This window comes from Callithrix jacchus, chromosome 1 (assembly GCF_049354715.1).
Source record: "Callithrix jacchus isolate 240 chromosome 1, calJac240_pri, whole genome shotgun sequence".
Classification (NCBI taxonomy): domain Eukaryota; kingdom Metazoa; phylum Chordata; class Mammalia; order Primates; family Cebidae; genus Callithrix; species Callithrix jacchus.
The window spans coordinates 105,664,615-105,684,516 of record NC_133502.1 but is presented as its reverse complement, the minus strand read 5'-3'; the positions used below and the strand labels follow the sequence as shown (position 1 = coordinate 105,684,516).

The window sequence follows — 19,902 nt, the reverse complement described above, 5'->3', positions numbered from 1 at the left end:
AATCCTGTCATTTGTGACAATATAGATGAATGTGGAGGACATTATATTAAGTGAAATAAGCCAAGCACAGAAAGACAAATACTGCATGATCTTCTTTATGTGTGCAATCTAATGAAACTGAACTCATAGCAGTAGAGAACAGAGTGATGGTTACCAGAAGGTAGTAGGGATGGGAGGGAGGAAGGAGGGAGATAATAGAGACTTGTCAATCAAATGGTACAAAGTTCCAGATAGACAGGAAGAATACTTTTTGAGATCTGTTGTACAGCAGGAGGACTGTAGTCAATAATAATGTGCTGTTTACTTCAACTAAGGAAGTGAATTTCAAATGTCTTACTACAAAAAAAGATAGGAAAGCGAGGCGATAGATTTGTTAGTTGGCTTAATTTAGTCATTAAACATTGTATACATACGTCAAAAACATCACATTGTGCTCCATAGTGTATTTAATTGTGATTTGACAGAAATATTATTAATACATTTTTTAAAAAGAAAAACCACAGAGTATTTGGATACTTGGTGGACAATTCTGTCACAAATTTTGTTTTTAAATACAGGAAGAATTAGGAAGAACCGTACAGAGTTGTTGATGACTGAAAGATTATTCTCCACACTTGATAATATCCAACATTTCCTCTCTTTATAATAAGAATGATAGTATGTAACATTTATTGAATACTTACTATGTGCCAAGAGAGTCCCATACTTACATTTTCTTTTGTTCTGGTGAAGCAGCTGCTTATTTAGGTAATTGTGTGTGTGTGTGTGTGTGTGTGTGTGTGTGCATGTATATATATGTGTATATATATATACACATATATATATATACACATATAGGAACAGCTGGAAAATTATATAAATGTGTATTAGGACTGTAATGTAATTGTGTATGTATGTCTTCCTAACAAATCCTAAACAGATTTGTTTTCTCTTTGGCTAGGCTGAAAAGAACGTACCCAACTTGAAAAGTACCTATAACAATGTTTTACAGTTGATTAAGGTATGAGTAGATAATTTATTTTATAATTATATACTGTATTTCTGTTTCTTACAAAAATTATTATAACTGGAATGGTAAGATCCTTAAAGATAAGAAAATATTATAAATTGTATCCTTTATAATACATAGTGCCTTGTAGAGAGCTGGCAAGCAAATACTTATTGACCTATCACTAAAACAGCTTTGTTCTTCAGGTAAATTTTTCCTCTTTGGATATTCATTTACACACTGAAGCACTTCTGAATACAATAAATTATCTTAATAATATTCTTCCACAATCAGAGGAAAAATCAGCCCCAGTGTCCACAGTGTTCCCAGAGACTGAAGACAAAGGAGATGTGATTAAAAAATTAGGTATGCTTTTTAAAATTTAGCATCAACTTGCTTTTTTTTTTTCTTAAACCAAGTAGGTCAATAAATCTAGACTCTGGCTTTATTATTAACTTTGAATATTGGCTTCAGAATTCTCTTGCCTGTGTTAATATATAGAAGGACTCATTATATGCCAGGGTAATTGTAGAAAATAATGGCAAATGTAACTACTGCTGAATAAATTGTGGCTGTTGTTTATCATATATAATAATTGGTTTTAATTTTTAATTTTTTTTTTGAGATGGAGTCTTGGCTCACTCACAAGGCTGGAGTACCGTGGCGTGATCTCAGCTCATTGCAACCTCCTCCTCCTGGGTTCAAGCAATTCTCCTGCCTCAGCCTCTAGAGTAGCTGAGACTATTAAGCCTGTACCACCACACCTGGCTAATTTTGGTATTTTTTACTAATAGAGACGGGGTTTCACTATGTTGTCCAGGATGGTCTCAATCTCTTGACCTTGTGATCTGCCTGCCTTGGCCTCCCAAAGTGCTGGGATTACAGGTGTAAGCCACTGCACCCAGCCTTGGTTTTAGTTTAAGAATATACAGTAGGAGTATTAGATTAAAAACATTTTTTTCTTCTATCTCCCTCCCAGTAGGAGTATTAGATTTAAATTAAAATTTATGCATTTAATAACATGATTATTATATATTAGATCAATATGACAATCAAAATTTGAGTAATTTCAGCTGGGTGTGGTGGCTCATGCTTGTGATCCCAGTGACCCAGGGAGGAAAGGGCTGAGGGGATTGAAGTTGGAGGATCGCTCAAGGCCAGGAGTTCAAAAGTAGCCTGGGCAACATAGCAAGACTGTCTCCAACAAAATTGTAAAAAAATTAGTTGGGCATTGTGGTGTGTGTCTGTAGAGCCAGTTTACTTTGGAGGCTGATGTTGGAGAATCTCTGCAGCCCAGGAATTCGAGGAATGATTGCACCATTGTGCTCCATCCTGGGTGACACTCTGAGTCCTGGGTGACACCTAGACTCTGTTTCAAAAAAAAAAAAAAAAAAACAAACAGTATCAGAGAATATTTTAAAATCAGAGTGTAGTACTTTTGAAAAGTGAAAAGTTGCAATTTTGATAATGACAGGTATTACCTAGTAATTATTGGTTCTCAAAAGATTTTTAAATTTATAGCTACAGAGTGTTTTAGTTTCAAATGTTTAGTTTCTTCCAGAAACAGAGTTTTATCTATTTATTTGCATTTGTTTTCATTAGATTTGATTGTTTTTTTAGAATTTTCAATTCAGTAGGGAATATCATACCTTACTTTTAACTGAATTGCAGATCAGGTTTTCTTGACTATCACAATTTGTGGTGATACTTCAGTTACTTTATAAGTATAGCGAGGTAACTACTAAATGTTTTTCCTCATGTTTATTATGAATTTTTTTTTCAGCTTTAAAACTATCCACGAATGAAGATATTATTACTTTGCAGATTTTAGCAGAATTATCATGTTTACAGATCTTTATTCAAGATCAGAAACGTAACATTTCTGAAATTAAGATTGAAGGTAATAAAATTTCACAAAAAGCAAATTACAAGGTATTAAATGAAAGAAAAGGCAGTTAGTCATTCTTTTATTCCCTTAGGGCTTGATTCTGAGATGATTATGAGGCCTTCAGAAACTGAAATAAATGCAAAGCTAAGGAATATAATTGTTTTAGATTCTGATATAACAGCTGTATACAAAAAGGTAAGAATTTTTAAAATTAATAGTACATCATTAAATAGGATTATTCTTTAAGAGTGGTCATAGGTATCAGTTAGACAGTGGTCAGAATTGAGTAATGTGACTTATTATGGGTATGGGTTTTGGAGTCAGGCATAATGGGGTTCTTAGCCCTGCTCCTTAGTAGCTGTGTGACCATTAGCGGGTTACTTAATCTTGGATTCTGTTTCTTTATTTGTAAAATAAGAATTGCAGTATCGCATAAATAAGTATAAATAATGCTTCTAGAACAAAGTTTTGGAAGAGAACCTAGTAAATACCGTTTTCACTTTTTTGGGGGGGGTTCTCTTCATATACTCTGAATCTCCTAATGCATTTTAGATAGATTTGATGGTCTGAAGTCTGAGTGAGATTTTTAAAAAAATCGTATTTTCATCAGTGATTACTATTAAGAGAGTCCTTTGAACTGGATGATTAGTTGTTGAAGGTTAGGGAATTTGTTACTGAGTATGAAACATAAGGTTCCTGGACTGGATACTATTACAGAGTTGAACAACCAACATCCTCCGTGAAGCAGGTAGGATTATGTATTTAAGGAGATTAAAGGAATATCAGATAGTAGGATGAGGAAAAGGAAGTACTTGTTGAGTCAGGAAGTCAGCATTTGGAATACGTCAGGAAGAAAAAAAATAAATAGATTTAGCCAGTAATACTGATGATATAATGATCACCTGATTTTTATGTTTAAAAATTCTTATTTTTAGTATCTTCTTGTTATGGCTTATTTAGTGGGAGAGAAAAACAGTTTGAGCATCAAAGAGAAATGACTCATAGCAATAAGGAACAAGAGACTTTCCAGAAGCCGTGGTTTTATTTGCTTCTATTACTTTTATTTTTAAAATCATAGTATCAGAGTATTTAAGAAATAGATTATCCATTTTATTTTTCCTATCTAGAAACTAAAGCTCACAGAAATAAAGTATCTACTAAAAGTTAGACAGAACTGAAAGCATGATCCAACCCATTGGTTTTTTTTCTCTGTACTTTTATTTTAAATTTTATATTATTTTATTTTATTGAGACAGTCTTGCTCTATTGCCCAGGCTGGAATGGAGTGGCGCAATTTTCTCTGCCCTTGTGTGTGCCATTTGTTGTTATCTTATTTATTCTGTACAATTTTCCATAGCCTGTATTTTGCTGATTATGTTTTCATGCTATTTAACATGTTACTGTCTCCTGTGTTTCCTTAAATTGATATTTAAATCTCAGGGCACAGTGAGATTCAGGGTTTGGGAGTGGGTGTTGGCAAGATACTTCATAGTTGGTGGTGTGTATTTTCAAAGGAGGCACACAGTGTGTAGCTGTCTTTTTTTTCTTTTCTGTTTTGCCCTGTCTTGGGATAGCTTTCTTTTTTTGATATTAGAAGCTATTTGTTGTGATTTCCTGTAATTTAGTCTTGAGGTCTCCATCTGGAGAGTGGCCATAAGCCAAAATAGCCACTTTCTATTTCCAGGTGCAGGCATGTTGGTCAAATGGGACATTGGGGATGGAACACAATAAAACCCCTGTAAGGGTGCCCACGAGGGAGGCCGACAGGAAGTCTGGAGGCAGTAGGGACATTTCTTCATTTATTAAATGGGAGCGTTCACCAGTCTTTATGCTGGTATCACCAATAATTTTGGCTTTTCAAAATTCTCCAGTAGATTTCTTAGGCAAGGCTCATAGGAACAATATTCCTTGACATTTATATTTGCGGGCAGTTTGGATTTTAAATACTTGACTTGAATTTTCTTTCCTAGATGATCTTAAAACATGTTACTCCATGTCTTATGGCCTAGTATTGGTATTGACAATTCTGATGACAATTTGACTTTCTTTCACCTCTAAGGACTTTGTGATTTTGCCCAGCCATTCAAAGCTAATCTGAAGCTTTCCTAGGGACTTTGGACAGGTAAACATCACAGTAGATGATCAGGAACTGGTTTAGCAATTTTATGGCTTCTCAAATTGAGAGCAACTCTTGCTCTTAGGCTAGTGTGTTTCCTTTGAAAAAAATACTGTAAGTTTAAGCCTGACAGCCTAGATTCCAGAAGCCAATTGGTGAAAGAAGTGGAGGCCTTATCATTTAGTTTATAGATTGTTGCTTAAAATGCCCAGTTTTCAATATGGTGTTTTATTAACCATTTTTCTTTACCTAAAGTCTCCTTGACCACAGCCTTTCTGCTCTAAACTCTGTATTGAGCAAATCTGTTCTGTTGAACTCAGAGTAACAGTCATATAGCCCTACTCATATGACTTGCAGAGGATATTCAGTTTTTTCTTAACTAATTTACCAGTATTTGTATATTTTTATGTATGCAATTTATACATAAGTATGTATATGTAAATTATATATGTATAAATACTGGTAAATTAGCTGAAAAAACTATATAGTATATAATCATATTTTATATATATGTAATTCATTCTCTCTCTCTCTCTCTCTGTCCAATCACACAATCAGAGCTCACTGCAGCCTCCACCTTTCCTGGCCAAGGTGATCCTCCCACCTCAACCTTTTGAGTAGCTAGGACTATAGGTGTGTGCCACCATACCCAGCTGATTTCTGTAGAGATGGGGTTTCATCATTTTGCTCAGACTGCCCTCAAACTCCTGAGCTCAGACCACCTGCCTTGGTCTCCCAAAGTACTATTACAGACATGAGCCACCGTGCCTGGCCTTTTTGAGATATTATATTCAGCAAAATATATGAAGCCCTTCTCCACTTGGAATAAATGGTAGTTAATAATATAAAACAATATTAAAAAGTGATACATGCTTTGTAAACCAAGAAGGCAGGGTAATGACAGGTAATGATTCAAGTGTTGTATTAGGATTTTCAAGAAATGCTTTTTTACCGAAGAAACATTTGACCGAAATCTGAACTGTGGATTTGAGGCCTGTTGAAAGAGCATTCCAGGTGGCGGAAAGAGCAGCTATGAAGGCCTTGTTGCAGGAAGCTGCTCCACATATTTTGGGAGGTTGTAGGGGCCTCAGTAACCTTTGGGTAGAATTATTTATCAGTTTCTTTTTCGGTTTGGTTTTTACTTTTTAAAGTCAGATTCATTGAAACAATTTACCTACAGTAAAACTTACCTTTTTTAGTTGTAATTCTGTGAGTTTTGGCAAACATATACTGTTGGGTAATTTATCTTCTGCGGATACAATGGGTCTGTCACTCCTAAAAATTCACTACTGCCCTTTGTAGTTAGCCCTTCTCCCCATCCCAGCACCTTGGAATCACTGCACTGTTTTTTGTTCCTACAGTTTTGCAGTTTCCAAGTATCACGTAAATGGAATCATGAAGTTATGTAGTCCTTCACATCTGCTTTTTTTCTTAGCATATGAGATTTTAATTTTATTGTTTCTTTTTATGTCTTGATCAGTCTGCTTAGAGATTTATTTATTTTATTGATACTTTGAAAGAACGAGCATTTGTTTTGATTGAATGTTCTGTTTTTAATTTTATTTATTTCTGCTTTTTGAAAATTCCTTTTTCTGCCTGCTTTGGATTTAATATGCTCTTCTTAAGGTGGAGTTTAAATTATTGATTTGAAGATATCTATTTTCTATTATAAGCATTTACTACTATAAATATTACTTTAAGCACTGCTTTAGCTGCATTCTGTAAGTTTTTTTATGTTGTATCTTTATTTTCATTCAATTCAAAGTATTTTCTAATTTCTCTTCTGACTTTCTTTACCCATTGTTTATTTAGAAGTCTGTTATTTAACTTCTAAATATTGAGATTTTTCAGACCCCTTTCTGTTACTGATTTCTAATTTAAATCCACTATGGCCAGAGGAGAGACCATTTCAGTTCCTTTAAATTTGTTGATACTTTTTTATGATTAATCTTGGTGAATGTTTCAAGTGTACTTGAAATTAATACATGGGCCTGCCTGAGCTAGCTAGATGAATTTGTCTTTCATTATTTTCCATTATTTCTTCAAATCAGTTCTCTGCTTCTGTCTCCCTCTTTCTTTCCCTTTCCCCCTGGCTCCGTTTTCTCCTCCTCCACTTTTTCAGTATTCCTCTTCTTGAATTCCTAAAATTCTTACTAGATTTTTGTTTACGGTCCCATAATGTTTGGATGTTCTGTTCAAGTTTGTCTCCCATTGTTATTTTAGTACATTTTAATTTGAATAATTTCTCTTGACCTGTTTTCAAATGTGCTGATTTTGTCGTTGGCTCTGATGAATGTACTGACAAACCCACTGAAGGTTACTTTTCATCTCTGTTACCATGTTTTTAAATGTTTACTATATCCCTTTGATTCTTTTTTCCATTTTGTCTACTATAATAATATTCACCATCTGTTGATGCATATTTTCCACTAGAAGCCTTTACCATATTAATCATAGTAATTAAGATTTTCTGGCTGATAGTTTTAACATCGATGATGTAGATGAGTCTGATTCTGTTGATTGCTTTATTGTTTGTTTGATTTTTTTTGCCCTTGCTTTTATTGGGCATGTCATAATTATTGATTGAATGTCAGACATCATATCATGTACTGCAGGAGTCCTCAGTCCCCGGACTGTGGACTGGTACCCTTCCATGGCCTGTTGGGAACTGGGCAGGACAACAAGAGTTGAGTGGTGGGTGAGGGAGGCTTATCGCCTGAGCTCCACCCCCTGTCAGATCAGCGGCTGCCTTAGATTCTCTTAAGAAGGCAAACCCTATTGTGAACTGTGCATATGAGGGATCTAGGCTGCATGTTCCTTATGAGAATCTAACTAATGCCTGATGATCTGAGGTTGTAACATTTTCATCCCCAAGCCATCTCCCCACTCCCCACTTTCATGGAAAAATTGTCTTCTACAAAATAGGTCCCTGTTACCAAAAAGGGTGGGGACTGCTGATGTTTAGGATAATAGAGACTGAGGTAAATATCATAGTATTTATGTCTGGAAGTCAAGGTGCCTCTTTTCTGCTAAGCTGTTAGCTTGGGGTGGGGGCAGGTTGAGCTTAGCTTGGTTTGAATTTTAGACTAATAGGATTTCCTTCACTACATTACTGCTTCAGTTTCCTTTAGTTGTACCTTTTGCTTATGATGGGGGAAGGCTGTGTTGCTCAGATTCTGTTCCATGCTGAGTCTTTGACCTTTCTTCTATTCTTGTACCTCAGAAAATTCTCTTTCTGCATTGTTAGCTTTTTTCCTAGATGTGAGAGACTCCTGCTGCTTATTTCTTAGTGCTTATGAGCTTAATAGTATGTATCTGGGGAGAAGGGAAGGTGGTTTGGATAGGCTTGTTAGTGTCCTGGTTCGTTGTCATTTCCAGCCAGGGCTATTTCTGTGAGTCTCAGAAATGGAGTATTCTTGGCAATCCTGTCCCTCCTCTTCATGGCATCTAATTGGCGTCTGTCGAATTTCCTATATGGGATTGACTACCCTTCCCTTCCCCAGCAGAGGGAGACCTCTAATGATCTGGCCCTAGGAGAGTTTTTGTTCTTTCCCTAGATACAGAGTTTGATTTTATTCTTGTCCCTAGGATACCATATCTTCACCTGTGCCCTGAGAGCAACAAGGTTTACTGTCCTTCCCGTAGTTTCTTATGTGTTTTGTTTTGAGAAGGCGATAGTCTTCGTGGTACTTTGGGCCTTTTCTGCAATGGAGGCTCCCCACCTTTTCCACGGTTGTGCCAAGGAAAGCTTTCTCTTGTTTCTCACTTGAACCCTGCTCCCATCTTTCTCAAGAGCTCCTCAGGTGTGTGTCTCCCAGGGATTGTGTATCTCACATTAGTTTACACTTACCCTTTATCATTTCAGTTGAATTATTCTTACCTATTTTTTTCGTACCTGACATGTCTTTCTCCTGCTCTCTGCCACAAGTGAGCTGGTGCTTATTTTTTCTTTCCTGCAGGTACCTGTTTTTCCTTAGATTTCAGGGTCCTTTGTTGTTCTGTGACCTCAGATTGCTAATGGTTTTAAGAAAGGTAAGATTTTGTAGTTTATCTTTTTTTGTCTTTTCTTAAGGTTTGGAGGGGCGCCCACTCCAGCTTTGTGCACCCTAGGGAGAAGCAGGACTGTAGAGTTCTTTGCAGCCCCATCTTGTACATCAGCCTTCAAAGGTCACTTAGTCTTCTGATTCCTGAGGATTCTTTGTTCTGTGGTTGTAACTGATTTGCTTGTTGATGGCTCCTCAGCTCCGTGTTCTTACTTGATTCTAGCATTTAGGAGAATTGAGAAAGCTATAAACTGAGTGCTCTGTCCCCCTTCCAAATTTTTGTTTCGTATTTTACATCTCTTCTTGTTTCTACCATTTTTTTTTTTTTTTTTTACTATTATTACAGAGCTTGAGATTTTTAACCACTGTAGGTAATTTCTGGTTGGCAATTAAGATGGCTCTTTACAACCTGATAAGGAACAGAAGTATAGAGCTAGGAGGAGACTCTTTTGAAGATTCCAGAAAATTTATCCACATACCTCAAATCAAAAATAGATTTCAGTAAGGTGTAGATGTACAGTGTTTTTCAAATGTTTGTTAATAAATCAAGAAATACATGGTTACTCTCATTACAAAAGTACACATGCAAAATTAAAATGCATATTCAGATATTTCTTCTTCTGTTCTTCATTAAAAAAAAAAAAAAGAGAGAGAAGCAAGGGCCAGACCTACTACATTGATTTTATGACCCACAAAGGGAATTGCCACCACCAGTTTGTAAAACTTTGTAGTGTAAGTCCGGTAAAGCAATTATTATTATTTTTTTTATTGCATTTTAGGTTTTGGGGTACATGTGAAGAACATGCAAGATAGTTGCATAGGTACACACGTGGCAGTGTGATTTGCTGCCTTCCTCCCCTTCACCTATATCTGGCATTTCTCCCCATGCTATCTCTCCCCAACTCCCCAACCCCAGCTGTCCCTCCCCTATTCCCCCCAACAGACCCCAGTGTGTAGTGCTCCCCTCCCTGTGTTCATGTGTTCTCATTGTTCAACACCTGCCTATGAGTGAGAACATGCAGTATTTCATTTTCTGTTCTTGTGTCAGTTTGCTGAGAATGATGTTCTCCAGGTTCATCCATGTCCCTATAAAGGACACGAACTCATCGTTTTTGATTGCTGCATAATATTCCATGGTGTATATGTGCCACATTTTCCCTGTCCAGTCTGTCATCAATAGGCATTTCGGTTGATTCCAGGTCTTTGCTATTGTAAACAGTGCTGCAATGAACATTCGTTTGCATTCGTCCTTATAGTAGAACGATTTATAGTCCTTCAGATATATACCCAGTAATGGGATTGCTGGGTCAAATGGAATTTCTATTTCTAGGTCCTTGAGGAATTGCTACACTGTCTTCCACAATGGTTGAACTAATTTACACTCCCACCAGCAGTGTAAAAGTGTTGCCATTTCACCACATCCTCTCCAGCATCTGTTGTCTCCAGATTTTTTAATGATCGCCATTCTAATTGGCGTGAGATGGTATCTCAATGTAGTTTTGATTTGTGTTTCTCTAATGACCAGTGATGATGAGCATTTTTTCATATGTTTGTTGGCCTCATGTATGTCTTCTTTTGTAAAGTTTCGGTTCATATCCTTTGCCCACTTTTGAATGGGCTTGTTTTTTCTTGTAAGTCTGTTTTAGTTCTTTGTAAATTCTGGATTATCAGCCCTTTGTCAGATGGGTAAACTGCAAAAATTTTTTCCCATTCTGTTGGTTGCCGATTCACTCTAGAGACTGTTTCTTTTGCTGTGCAGAAGCTGTGGAGTTTGATTAGGTCCCATTTGTCTATTTTGGCTTTTGTTGCCAGTGCTTTTGGTGTTTTTGTCATGAAGGCCTTGCCTACTCCTATGTCCTGGATAGTTTTGCCTAGATTTCCTTCTAGGGTTTTTATGGTGCCAGGTCTTATGTTTAAGTCTTTAATCCATCTGGAGTTAATTTTAGTGTAAGGTGTCAGGAAGGGGTCCAGTTTCTGCTTTCTGCACATGGCTAGCCAGTTTTCCCAACACCATTTGTTAAACAGGGAATCCTTTCCCCATTGCTTGTTTTTGTCGGGTTTATCAAAGATTGTATAGTTGTATGTATGTTGTGTTGCCTCCGGTGCCTCTGTTTTGTTCCATTGGTCTATATCTCTGTTTTGGTACCAGTACCATGCTGTTTTGATTACTGTAGCCTTGTAATATAGTTTGAAGTCTGGTAGTGTGATGCCCCACACTGTGTTCTTTTTGCTTAGAATTGACTTGGCTATGCAGGCTCTCTTTTGGTTCTCTATGAAGTTCATGGTGGTTTTTTCCAGTTCTGTGAAGAAAGTCAGTGGTAGCTTGATGGGGATAGTGTTGATTCTATAAATTACTTTGGGCAGTATAGCCATTTTCACTATATTAATTCTTCCGAAACATAAACGTGGAATGTTTCCATCTGTTTGTGTCCTCTCTTATTTTGTTGAGCAGTGGTTTGTTGTTTTCCTTTAAGAGGTCCTTTACATTCCTTGTAAATTGTATTCCTAGGTATTTTATTCCCTATTAGCAATTGTGAATGGTGGTTTGTTCTTGATTTCGCTCTCTTTAAGTCTGTTATTGGTGTATAGGAATGCTTGTGATTTTTCCACATTGATTCTTGTATCCTGAGGCTTTGCTGAAGTTGCTTATCAGTTTCAGGAGAATTTGGGCTGAGACGATGGGGTCTTCTAGATATACTATCATGTCGTCTGCCAATAGAGACAATTTGGCTTCCTCCTTTCCTATTTGATTGAATACCCTTTATTTCTTTTTCATGCCTGATTTGTCTGGCTTGAACTTTCAGTACTATATTGAATAGGAGTGGTGAGAGAGCGCATCCTTGTCTAGTGCCAGATTTAAAAGGGAATGCTTCCAGTTTTTGCCCATTCAGTATGATATTGGCTGTTGGTTTGTCATAAATAGCTTTTATTATTTTGAGATATATTCCGTGAATACTGAGTTTATTGAGGATTTTTAACATAAAAGGCTGTTGAATCTTGTCAAAGGCCTTCTTTGTATCAATTGAGATAATCGTGGTTTTTGTTCTTGGTTCTGTTTATGTGGTGAATTACGTTTATAGACTTGCATATGTTGAACCAGCCTTGCATCCCTGGGATGAATCCTACTTGATCATGATGGATAAGTTTTTTGATGTGCTGTTGCGGTTGGTTTGCCAGTATTTTACTGAAGATTTTTGCATCTATGTTCATCATGGATATTGGCCTGAAGTTTTCTTTTCTTGTTGAGTCTCTGCCGGGTTTTGGTATCAGGATGATGTTGGTCTCATAAAATGATTTGAAAAGTATTCTCTTTTTTGGATTATTTGGAATAGTTTCAGGAGGTATGGTAACAGTTCATCTTTGTGTGTCTGGTAGAATTCGCCTGTGGACCCATCTGGACCTGGGCTTTTTTTGTGTGGTAGGCTCTTAATTGCTGCCTCGACTTCAGATCTTGTTATTGGTCTATTCATGGTTTCGACTTCTTCCTGGTTTAGGCTTGGGAGGATGCAAGTGTCCAGGAATTTATCCATTTCTTCCAGGTTTACTAGTTTATGTGCATAGAGTTGTTTGTAATATTCTCTGATGAAGGTTTGAATTTCTGTGGGATCTGTGGTGATTTCCTCTTTATTGTTTTTTATTGCATCTATTTGGTTATTCTCTCTCTTTTTTTTTTTAAATTAATCTGGCTAGTGGTCTGTTTTGTTGATCTTTTCGAAAAACCAGCTCCTGGATTTATTGATTTTTTGAAGAGTTTTTCGTGTCTCTATCTCCTTCAGTTCTGCTCTGATATTAGTTATTTCTTGTTTTCTGCTAGGTTTTGAGTTTTTTTAATCTTGCTCCTCTAGCTCTTTCAATTTTGACGATAGGGTGTTACTTTTGGATTTCTCCACTCTTCTCATGTGGGCACTTATTGCTATATATTTTCCTCTAGAGACTGCTTTAAATGTGTCCCAGAGGTTCTGGTATGTTGTGTCTTTGTTTTCATTGGTTTTGAAGAACTTCTTTATTTCTGCCTTCATTTCATTGTTTATCCAGTCAACATTCAAGAGCCAGTTGTTGAGTTTCCATGAAGCTGTGTGGTTCTGAGTTAGTTTCTGAATTCAGAGTTTTAACTTGATTGCACTGTGGTCTGAGCGACTGTTTGTTATAATTTCTGTTCTTTTGTGTTTGCTGAGGAGTGATTTACTTCCAGTTATGTGATCAATTTTAGAGTAGGTGTGATGTGGTGCTGAGAAGAATGTATATTCTGTGGATTTGGGGTGGAGAGTTCTGGAAATTTAAATGTCTATCAGGTTTCTTATTTTTTTCTTCTAACAGTCTGGCCCCTCTGCTGTAGGACTGCTGAGGTCCACTCCAGGCCCTGCTTGCCTGGGGATCACCTGCAGCAGCTGCAGAACAGTAAGGGTTGTTACCAGTTTCTTCTTCTGCTGTCTTTGTCCCAGAATGATGCCTGCCAGATGTCAGTCTCAGCAGTCTTTTGTGAGGTGACTCTTTGGATATACGGGGGTCAGGGAGCTGCTTGAGGAGGCAGTCTGTTCTTTATAGGTGCTCAAGTGTTGAGTTGTGAGCTGTGTTGTTCATTCAGAGCTGCTAGGCAGGTACGTTTAAGTCTGCTGCAGCAGAACTCATAAATCGCCTTTTTTTCCCCAGGTGCTCTGTCTTGGGGAGATGGGGCTTTATTTATGAGTATCTGTTGTGGTACTGCCTTTTTTTTTTTTTCACGGCTGTTCTGCCCAGCAAGGAGGCAGCCTAGTCACTGCCTGCAGAGGTTTTGCTGAGCTGCTGTGGGTTCCGCCCTGCTGCCGGCTCTGCCCTGCTGCCATGTGAGCTTCCCTGTAGTCCCGTTTATATGGGTGTGGTTAGAACTGCCTCGGTGATGGTGGCCCACCTCTGTAATGGCGACTCTCTCTGTTATGGCAGGTTGCCTCAGCAATGGCGGACTACCACTGTAGGGGTGGAGTACCTCGGTAATGGCGGATGCCCCTCCCCCACCGAGCTGCACCATCCTGGGTTCAGCTGTGTTTGCTATGAAACTCTCAACCCTGAGCATTCCAATTGCTGTTTTGTTTGTTTTTGTGGGGGTGGAACCCACTGAGCCTCATCACCTGGCTCCCTGCCTCAGAGCCTTTTTTTTTTTTTTTAAGTTGAACGGTTGACTCTCTCCTAGGTGTTCAGTTGCCTGCTGAAAGGGCGCCGGGATTTGTGTGATTTCCCGTGCGTCGACCCACTGCGCCAGCTGAAACAACGGCGCTGCCCTGGATTAAACAGGTTTTAGACCTGTTTAATCAGGTGAATGGGCGAATCTGCCCTCTCGGAGTACCAATTGCCAGCTTAAAAGGGCAACCAGACCAGTGTATTTTGTGTGGTGAGCTGCCGTGCTGCTTTGCCAGCAAGACAGCCACACCAGCTGAAGCAGTCGCGCTGGCCAAAACAGCCACGCTGGTGACCCGTAGAGCTCCTCCGCCTGGGAATCTCCTGGTCTGTGGGCAATAAAAATCCATCTGGAAATGCGGTGTCCACTCACCGTCTGCGCTTTCTCTGGGTGGTGCAATCCTGACCTGCTCCTAAAGGGCCATCTTGGATCCCAGTAAAGCAATTATAATAGAAACGTGGCCTTATTTGTACTTGGCTTTTGAATACTTGGGAGATTTTCTTACTAGGTTTTTTTATTTTTTACTTCATTTTATTTTTGTACCGAAAGCACATCATTTCAAAAATGGATTGTGATAATTAAATTTTCTCTTATTCAGGCTGTTTACATCACTGGAAAAGAAGTTTTCAGCTTCAAAATGGTTTCTTACATGGATGCAACTGCTGGTTCTGCATACACAGATATGAATGTGGTTGACATTCAGGCTGATTTAATAGTTGGTTGCATTGAAGTAATTTTTGTCACAAAATTTCTGTATTCTATATTGGTGAGTATTTTATTAAATTATATTTTATTTTATGCTAGTTGAAAGTTACTATGTTTCAAATATGGCTGAAGTCCAATAATTCCTTGCTTGAAATTTTTTCTGATTTTTCAAATAATTTTCTGGGCACCATTTATTATACATAATGACTGAAGTGTTTAGTTCCTTAATTATATAACATCATTTTGACATGGAAATATTTCAAATAATTGAAGTATGTATGTCATATATTAACATTATATATGCATTAGATATCATAGATATGTTATATATTATTTAGAAACTTTATTTTATATGTCATTGGCTTAAGTCTTTGTTTTAGCTGACTTGTAAATATAATTTTTAAATACCAAATATGTAATTGAAGTTTCTTTTAGTCTCTCAAGTCATCATTAAGAAAAGGTTATTTTAATTTTTTAGAGACAAGGTCTTGCTCTGTCACCATGCTGGAGTTCAGTGGCCTGATCATAGTTCATTTTAACCTTGAACTCCTGGATTCAAGTGATCCTCCTGTGCCAACCTCCTGAGTAGCTGAGTTTACAGGCACATACCACTATGCACGTACCACCAAGCTAATTTTTTTTTTCTTTACCTTTTTATAGAGTTGGATTCTTGCTCTGTGGCCCAGGCTGGTCTTGAGCTCCTGGCCTTGAGTGGTCCTCCTGCTTTGGCCTCTCAAAGTACTGCGGTTACAGGCATTATGCCCAGCCCAAGAAAATCATATTTTTGATTGCATTGTCATTCTGTGAATCTCCGTGACTTTAAGGAGTTAGATTTAACTTCTGTATGACTTCACCCTAAGGCATTTCAGTTCTTATTTCTGCTTTTCTTGTTTTGTTTTTCCCCTTGCTGTCAGCTGATATGTTTCTTGTGGGTGTCATACTTGTCCCCATGACATCACTATTCATTCTTTTAAAATGCTGTCTCTTTGTTTTAGTGTATTAAGTAGGTAATCAAATCTGAGTCTATAGTGGAATAGATAGGCCAAGTGTGGCAGTTCTTATAAGCAAGGAAAGTATTCATGTGTTCGTCTGAATGTATTTGGGAACGTGGAGCCCCCTTTTGTTATTTCAGAATTCTAGGTGAATTCCATATAATGTTGATGTTTGCGATGTTTTAAATTTAAGTTATCATGCAGTTTTTCTATAGCCATAAAATCATTTTGTACACAAAGATGTTAAGATAAGTATTTCTTGTTTAATTTCTTCTCTTTTAAAAAATTTAAAAAAAATTTTTTTAGAGACAAGATCTCGCTATATTGCCCAAACTGGTCTGGAAATACTGGCCTCATGTTATCCTCCCTCAGCCTCTTGAGTAGCTAATTTCTTTTTATAGCCAAAAAAAAAAAAAAAACAAATCATGTCACTTGAGCCCTCTTCTACTTATACTTAGAAATTACTAAAATATTAATTTTTTCTTTGAACATGAAAATTAAGTATGAGTATAAATCTAGGTAATTATATTTTATGTCACTGAAGTGTTTTTTTTTGGAATTTGGAAAATCCTTTTGATACTTCTTAAACATATTTTATTTATTTACCTTATAAATGTAAATAAGCTCTCTGTACTGAGGTTGTATAGAGAAATAGGGTTGTTCATACATTAGAGAAAGTGAGATAAGGGAAATAGATTTCTGTAAGACATTCCAGTGATCCCATTTAGCTTTGTTCTGAGGACTAGATTTTTATTTTATCTGTGTTTTTTGTGTTTCTCAGTTTTTGTGGCAGAAATAGACAGTAAGACTTTGAATAAATAATGCTTGGTTGTGTTGTTTTTTATTTTAATTATAGACAGTAAGACTTGGAATAATTAATGCTTGGTTGTGTTGGTTTTTTTTTTTAACTGCAGTAAGACCATAAATATCAATATATATTTAATGTCTTATTTATTAATAATAGCTTTAATAATATAATTCTGTTACCTTACAGGCTTTTATAGATAATTTTCAGGCAGCTAAACAAGCCTTGGCTGAGGCAACTGTTCAGGCAGCTGGAATGGCTGCTACTGGTGTAAAAGAACTGGCACAAAGGAGTTCCAGGATGGCACTGGATATTCACGTCAAAGCCCCAGTTGTGGTCATCCCACAGTCTCCAGTTTCAAAAAATGTTTTTGTTGCTGATTTTGGACTCATTACAATGACAAATACCTTTCATATGATAACAGAGAGTCAAAGCTCTCCCCCACCTGTTATTGATTTGATAACGATAAAGCTGAGTAAAATGCGACTGTACAGGTAAGCTTTTCACAAGTGTGTTTGTGTGGAATGCAGTATTTTTCCTTTACGTTAAAGACGTTGCTGTTTTGAGTATTCTGTTTACAGTGATTTTATTTTATTAATTATACGTAATTTTGTAATTTTATGTTCCTTAAGTATATTTTGGCAAAATCAATTATAGTCTTTGCATTTTAAAAAACCTAGAAAGTGTTTGAAAATTTCTTCTTTGGTAATTAGGAAAACTATAAAATTTATTACCTGATGAAATGTATTGGTGCTTTTTTTGTAGTTCATTATAAATTACACTGCTATGGAAGAAATGAGGAATTTCTAATGTAATATGTTTATTCACTTTTCAAATACAGTATCACCTTATCTTCTCTGTCAGCTGTGTGCTAGGGATCTGATGCTGTCATTTACACAGACAGTAGCATACAACCTTATGTATTTATTAAGCATAGGGTTAGGAAGTAGGGTGATAAATAAATGTTCAAATATTTCCAGAGCTTTTATACTATGTCCTCTGTGTTTCTGTGCTGTTTCGAATTGCCCATTCTGAATTTAATGCCCAATTTTCCAACTTGGATCCTTCTCTGTTTATACTTCCAAACTGCCCTCTCCCTTCTTTCTGTCATTTTTCTTTGATCTCATTCTCTTGCTTGTCTCTTCACCTTATTTTTGTTTCATTTATTACTTAATTAGCCCCCATATTATCCTTCCGACCTCTAGTTTTGTCTACTTTTGAGCTAATTTCTAGAACCTTTCTAAAATGTGATCCCATTTTTATATACCGGCCCACTATATTTATTTAACAGTACCTACCACAACAACCCATGAGGTAGGCATTATTTATTAATCCCTTATGAAGATTGCTCACTACTGTATTTCTTAGTGCAATGCCTGGGATATATTTATATACTTCTCTTAGCTTCCTATGAGTCTGTTTGATCAGTTGAATATTTTTAAAGCAGCTTTATTGAGACATCACCGACACAGAATCAGTTGCATATCTTTAATGTTACACCATTTTATAAGTTTTGATATGCATACATTTCTGACAGTTTATGCACAATTGCATTATTTCTTCCATAAGTATTATTAGGTAGACTTTGCCAGTTAAGCCATCTGGTCCCACAGTTTGCTTCTGGGACGTTTTTAAACACAGTTTTCATTTCTTTAATAAATTTAAGGTTATTCGAGTTATTTTGTCTTGAGCTATCCCTAATTTTTTAAAAGAATTTATCCATTTCATCTAAGTTGTAAAATGTAATGGCATAAAGTTTTTCATAATGTTCCCTTATTTTTTAATATCTGTAATGATATCTCCTCCCTCCTTCCTGGTATTTATAATTTCTGCCTTTGTACCAATCAATCTGGTTAGAGATTTATCAGTTTTATTGATCTTAAGAAACAGTTTCTGCTTTTAATTTTTCTATTTTTTTTGGTTTTATTTTCTCTTTCACTGATTTCTGATTCAGTATTTATTATTTCTTTCTTCTTCCTTTCGGTTTAATTTTGCTCTTTTTCTAAGTTTCTTTAGGTGGTGGCTAAGATTATTGATTTGAAGCATTTCTTCTTTTCTAATGTATGATATATATAGTCAGTTGGATTGATACAGTGCTGTAAATTGGAGTACTTTATGCTATAAATTTTACGTTACTCTATAATTTTGTGTAGCTCTTGTCTCTCTGGTGTTTTATTATATAACTCTAGCTACCTTGGTTTGTCTTTGACTCTCAGCTCTTCTCTACTCTGGGGCTTTCCTGGCCTTCTCCTGGGTTCCCCCTCTCTGTACCATGGCCTGTTAATTATCGCAAAACAATAGTAAACTGGGACAATTGTGGGGCTCACCTCATTTTTTTCTCCAACTCTTTGGGATCACGATCCATTTTTGATGTCTTAGGTCTTAAAAACTATTTTTAAATAAATTTTGTCTGTCTTTTTTTTTTTTTTTTTTTAGAGACCAGGGTTCTTTCAAGCAGGAGTGTAAACCCATTCATGTTACTCCATCTTAGATGGAAGGAGAAATTTCTGTCACTTGAGCATTTATTAAGCACCATATATATCCCAGGCATTATGCTAAGAATAAGAAATATGATAGTGAATAATCTTTATAAGGGATTAATAAATAATGCCTACCTCATTGGGTTGCTGTGGTAGGTACTGTTTAATAAGTATAGCGGGCTGCTGTGTAAACATGGGATCATATTTTAGAAAGGTTCTAGAAATTAAGTCAGAAGGACACAAACCTAGAGGTTGGAAGGATAGTTTGGTAACTATAGCAGTAATTCACATAAGAATTACAGGTGACTTAGTCTAAGGTAGGGGAGTGAAGTAGTGGAGAGCTAACCAGAATTTATAGTAACTGATGATTTAATGGGTGTGGGAGTCAAAGGAAATGAGGAATTAAAATTCACTTTAGGTTGCAGGCTTGGAAATCAGCATTTGGTGATTATGTACTCCACTGAAATAAGACAGAACAATGCAGGAAAAAAAAAAAAACTCAGCCGAATAGAGATAGTGATTATTTCTCTAATGCACAAAGTAGCCTGAAAGTGGTTGCATGACTTCTACATGGAGAGATCTTGAAAGAAATCCAGAAGGCAGTGGAATATATATGCCTAGGTGATGTCGTTTAGACTTCTAGGTTTAGGAGTCCTTAATAATAATTTGTGCTCATCACTGAAGCCATTGGAATGAGCACAGCCACAAAAGAGAGCTTGTAGAGTGGAACATA

At 36.6% G+C, this 19,902-nt stretch overlaps 1 protein-coding gene across 7 annotated transcripts in view; it reads left to right on the top strand.

Annotated features, from left to right (window-relative positions):
• Nucleotides 1-19,902, top strand: part of LOC100392727 (intermembrane lipid transfer protein VPS13A) — a 236,138-nt gene that overhangs the window by 93,873 nt on the left and 122,363 nt on the right. For all 7 annotated transcript variants that reach the window (XR_013533346.1, XR_013533347.1, XR_013533364.1 and 4 more), the window contains exons 28-33: nt 941-1,000; nt 1,195-1,354; nt 2,772-2,888; nt 2,968-3,071; nt 14,786-14,953; nt 16,879-17,183. Coding sequence is in view for 4 of the 7 variants with exons in the window: in XM_078367818.1 (XP_078223944.1) it covers nt 941-1,000; nt 1,195-1,354; nt 2,772-2,888; nt 2,968-3,071; nt 14,786-14,953; nt 16,879-17,183 (914 nt within the window). In the remaining 3 variants the exon portion in view is untranslated. The remainder of the gene's footprint in view (nt 1-940; nt 1,001-1,194; nt 1,355-2,771; nt 2,889-2,967; nt 3,072-14,785; nt 14,954-16,878; nt 17,184-19,902) is intronic.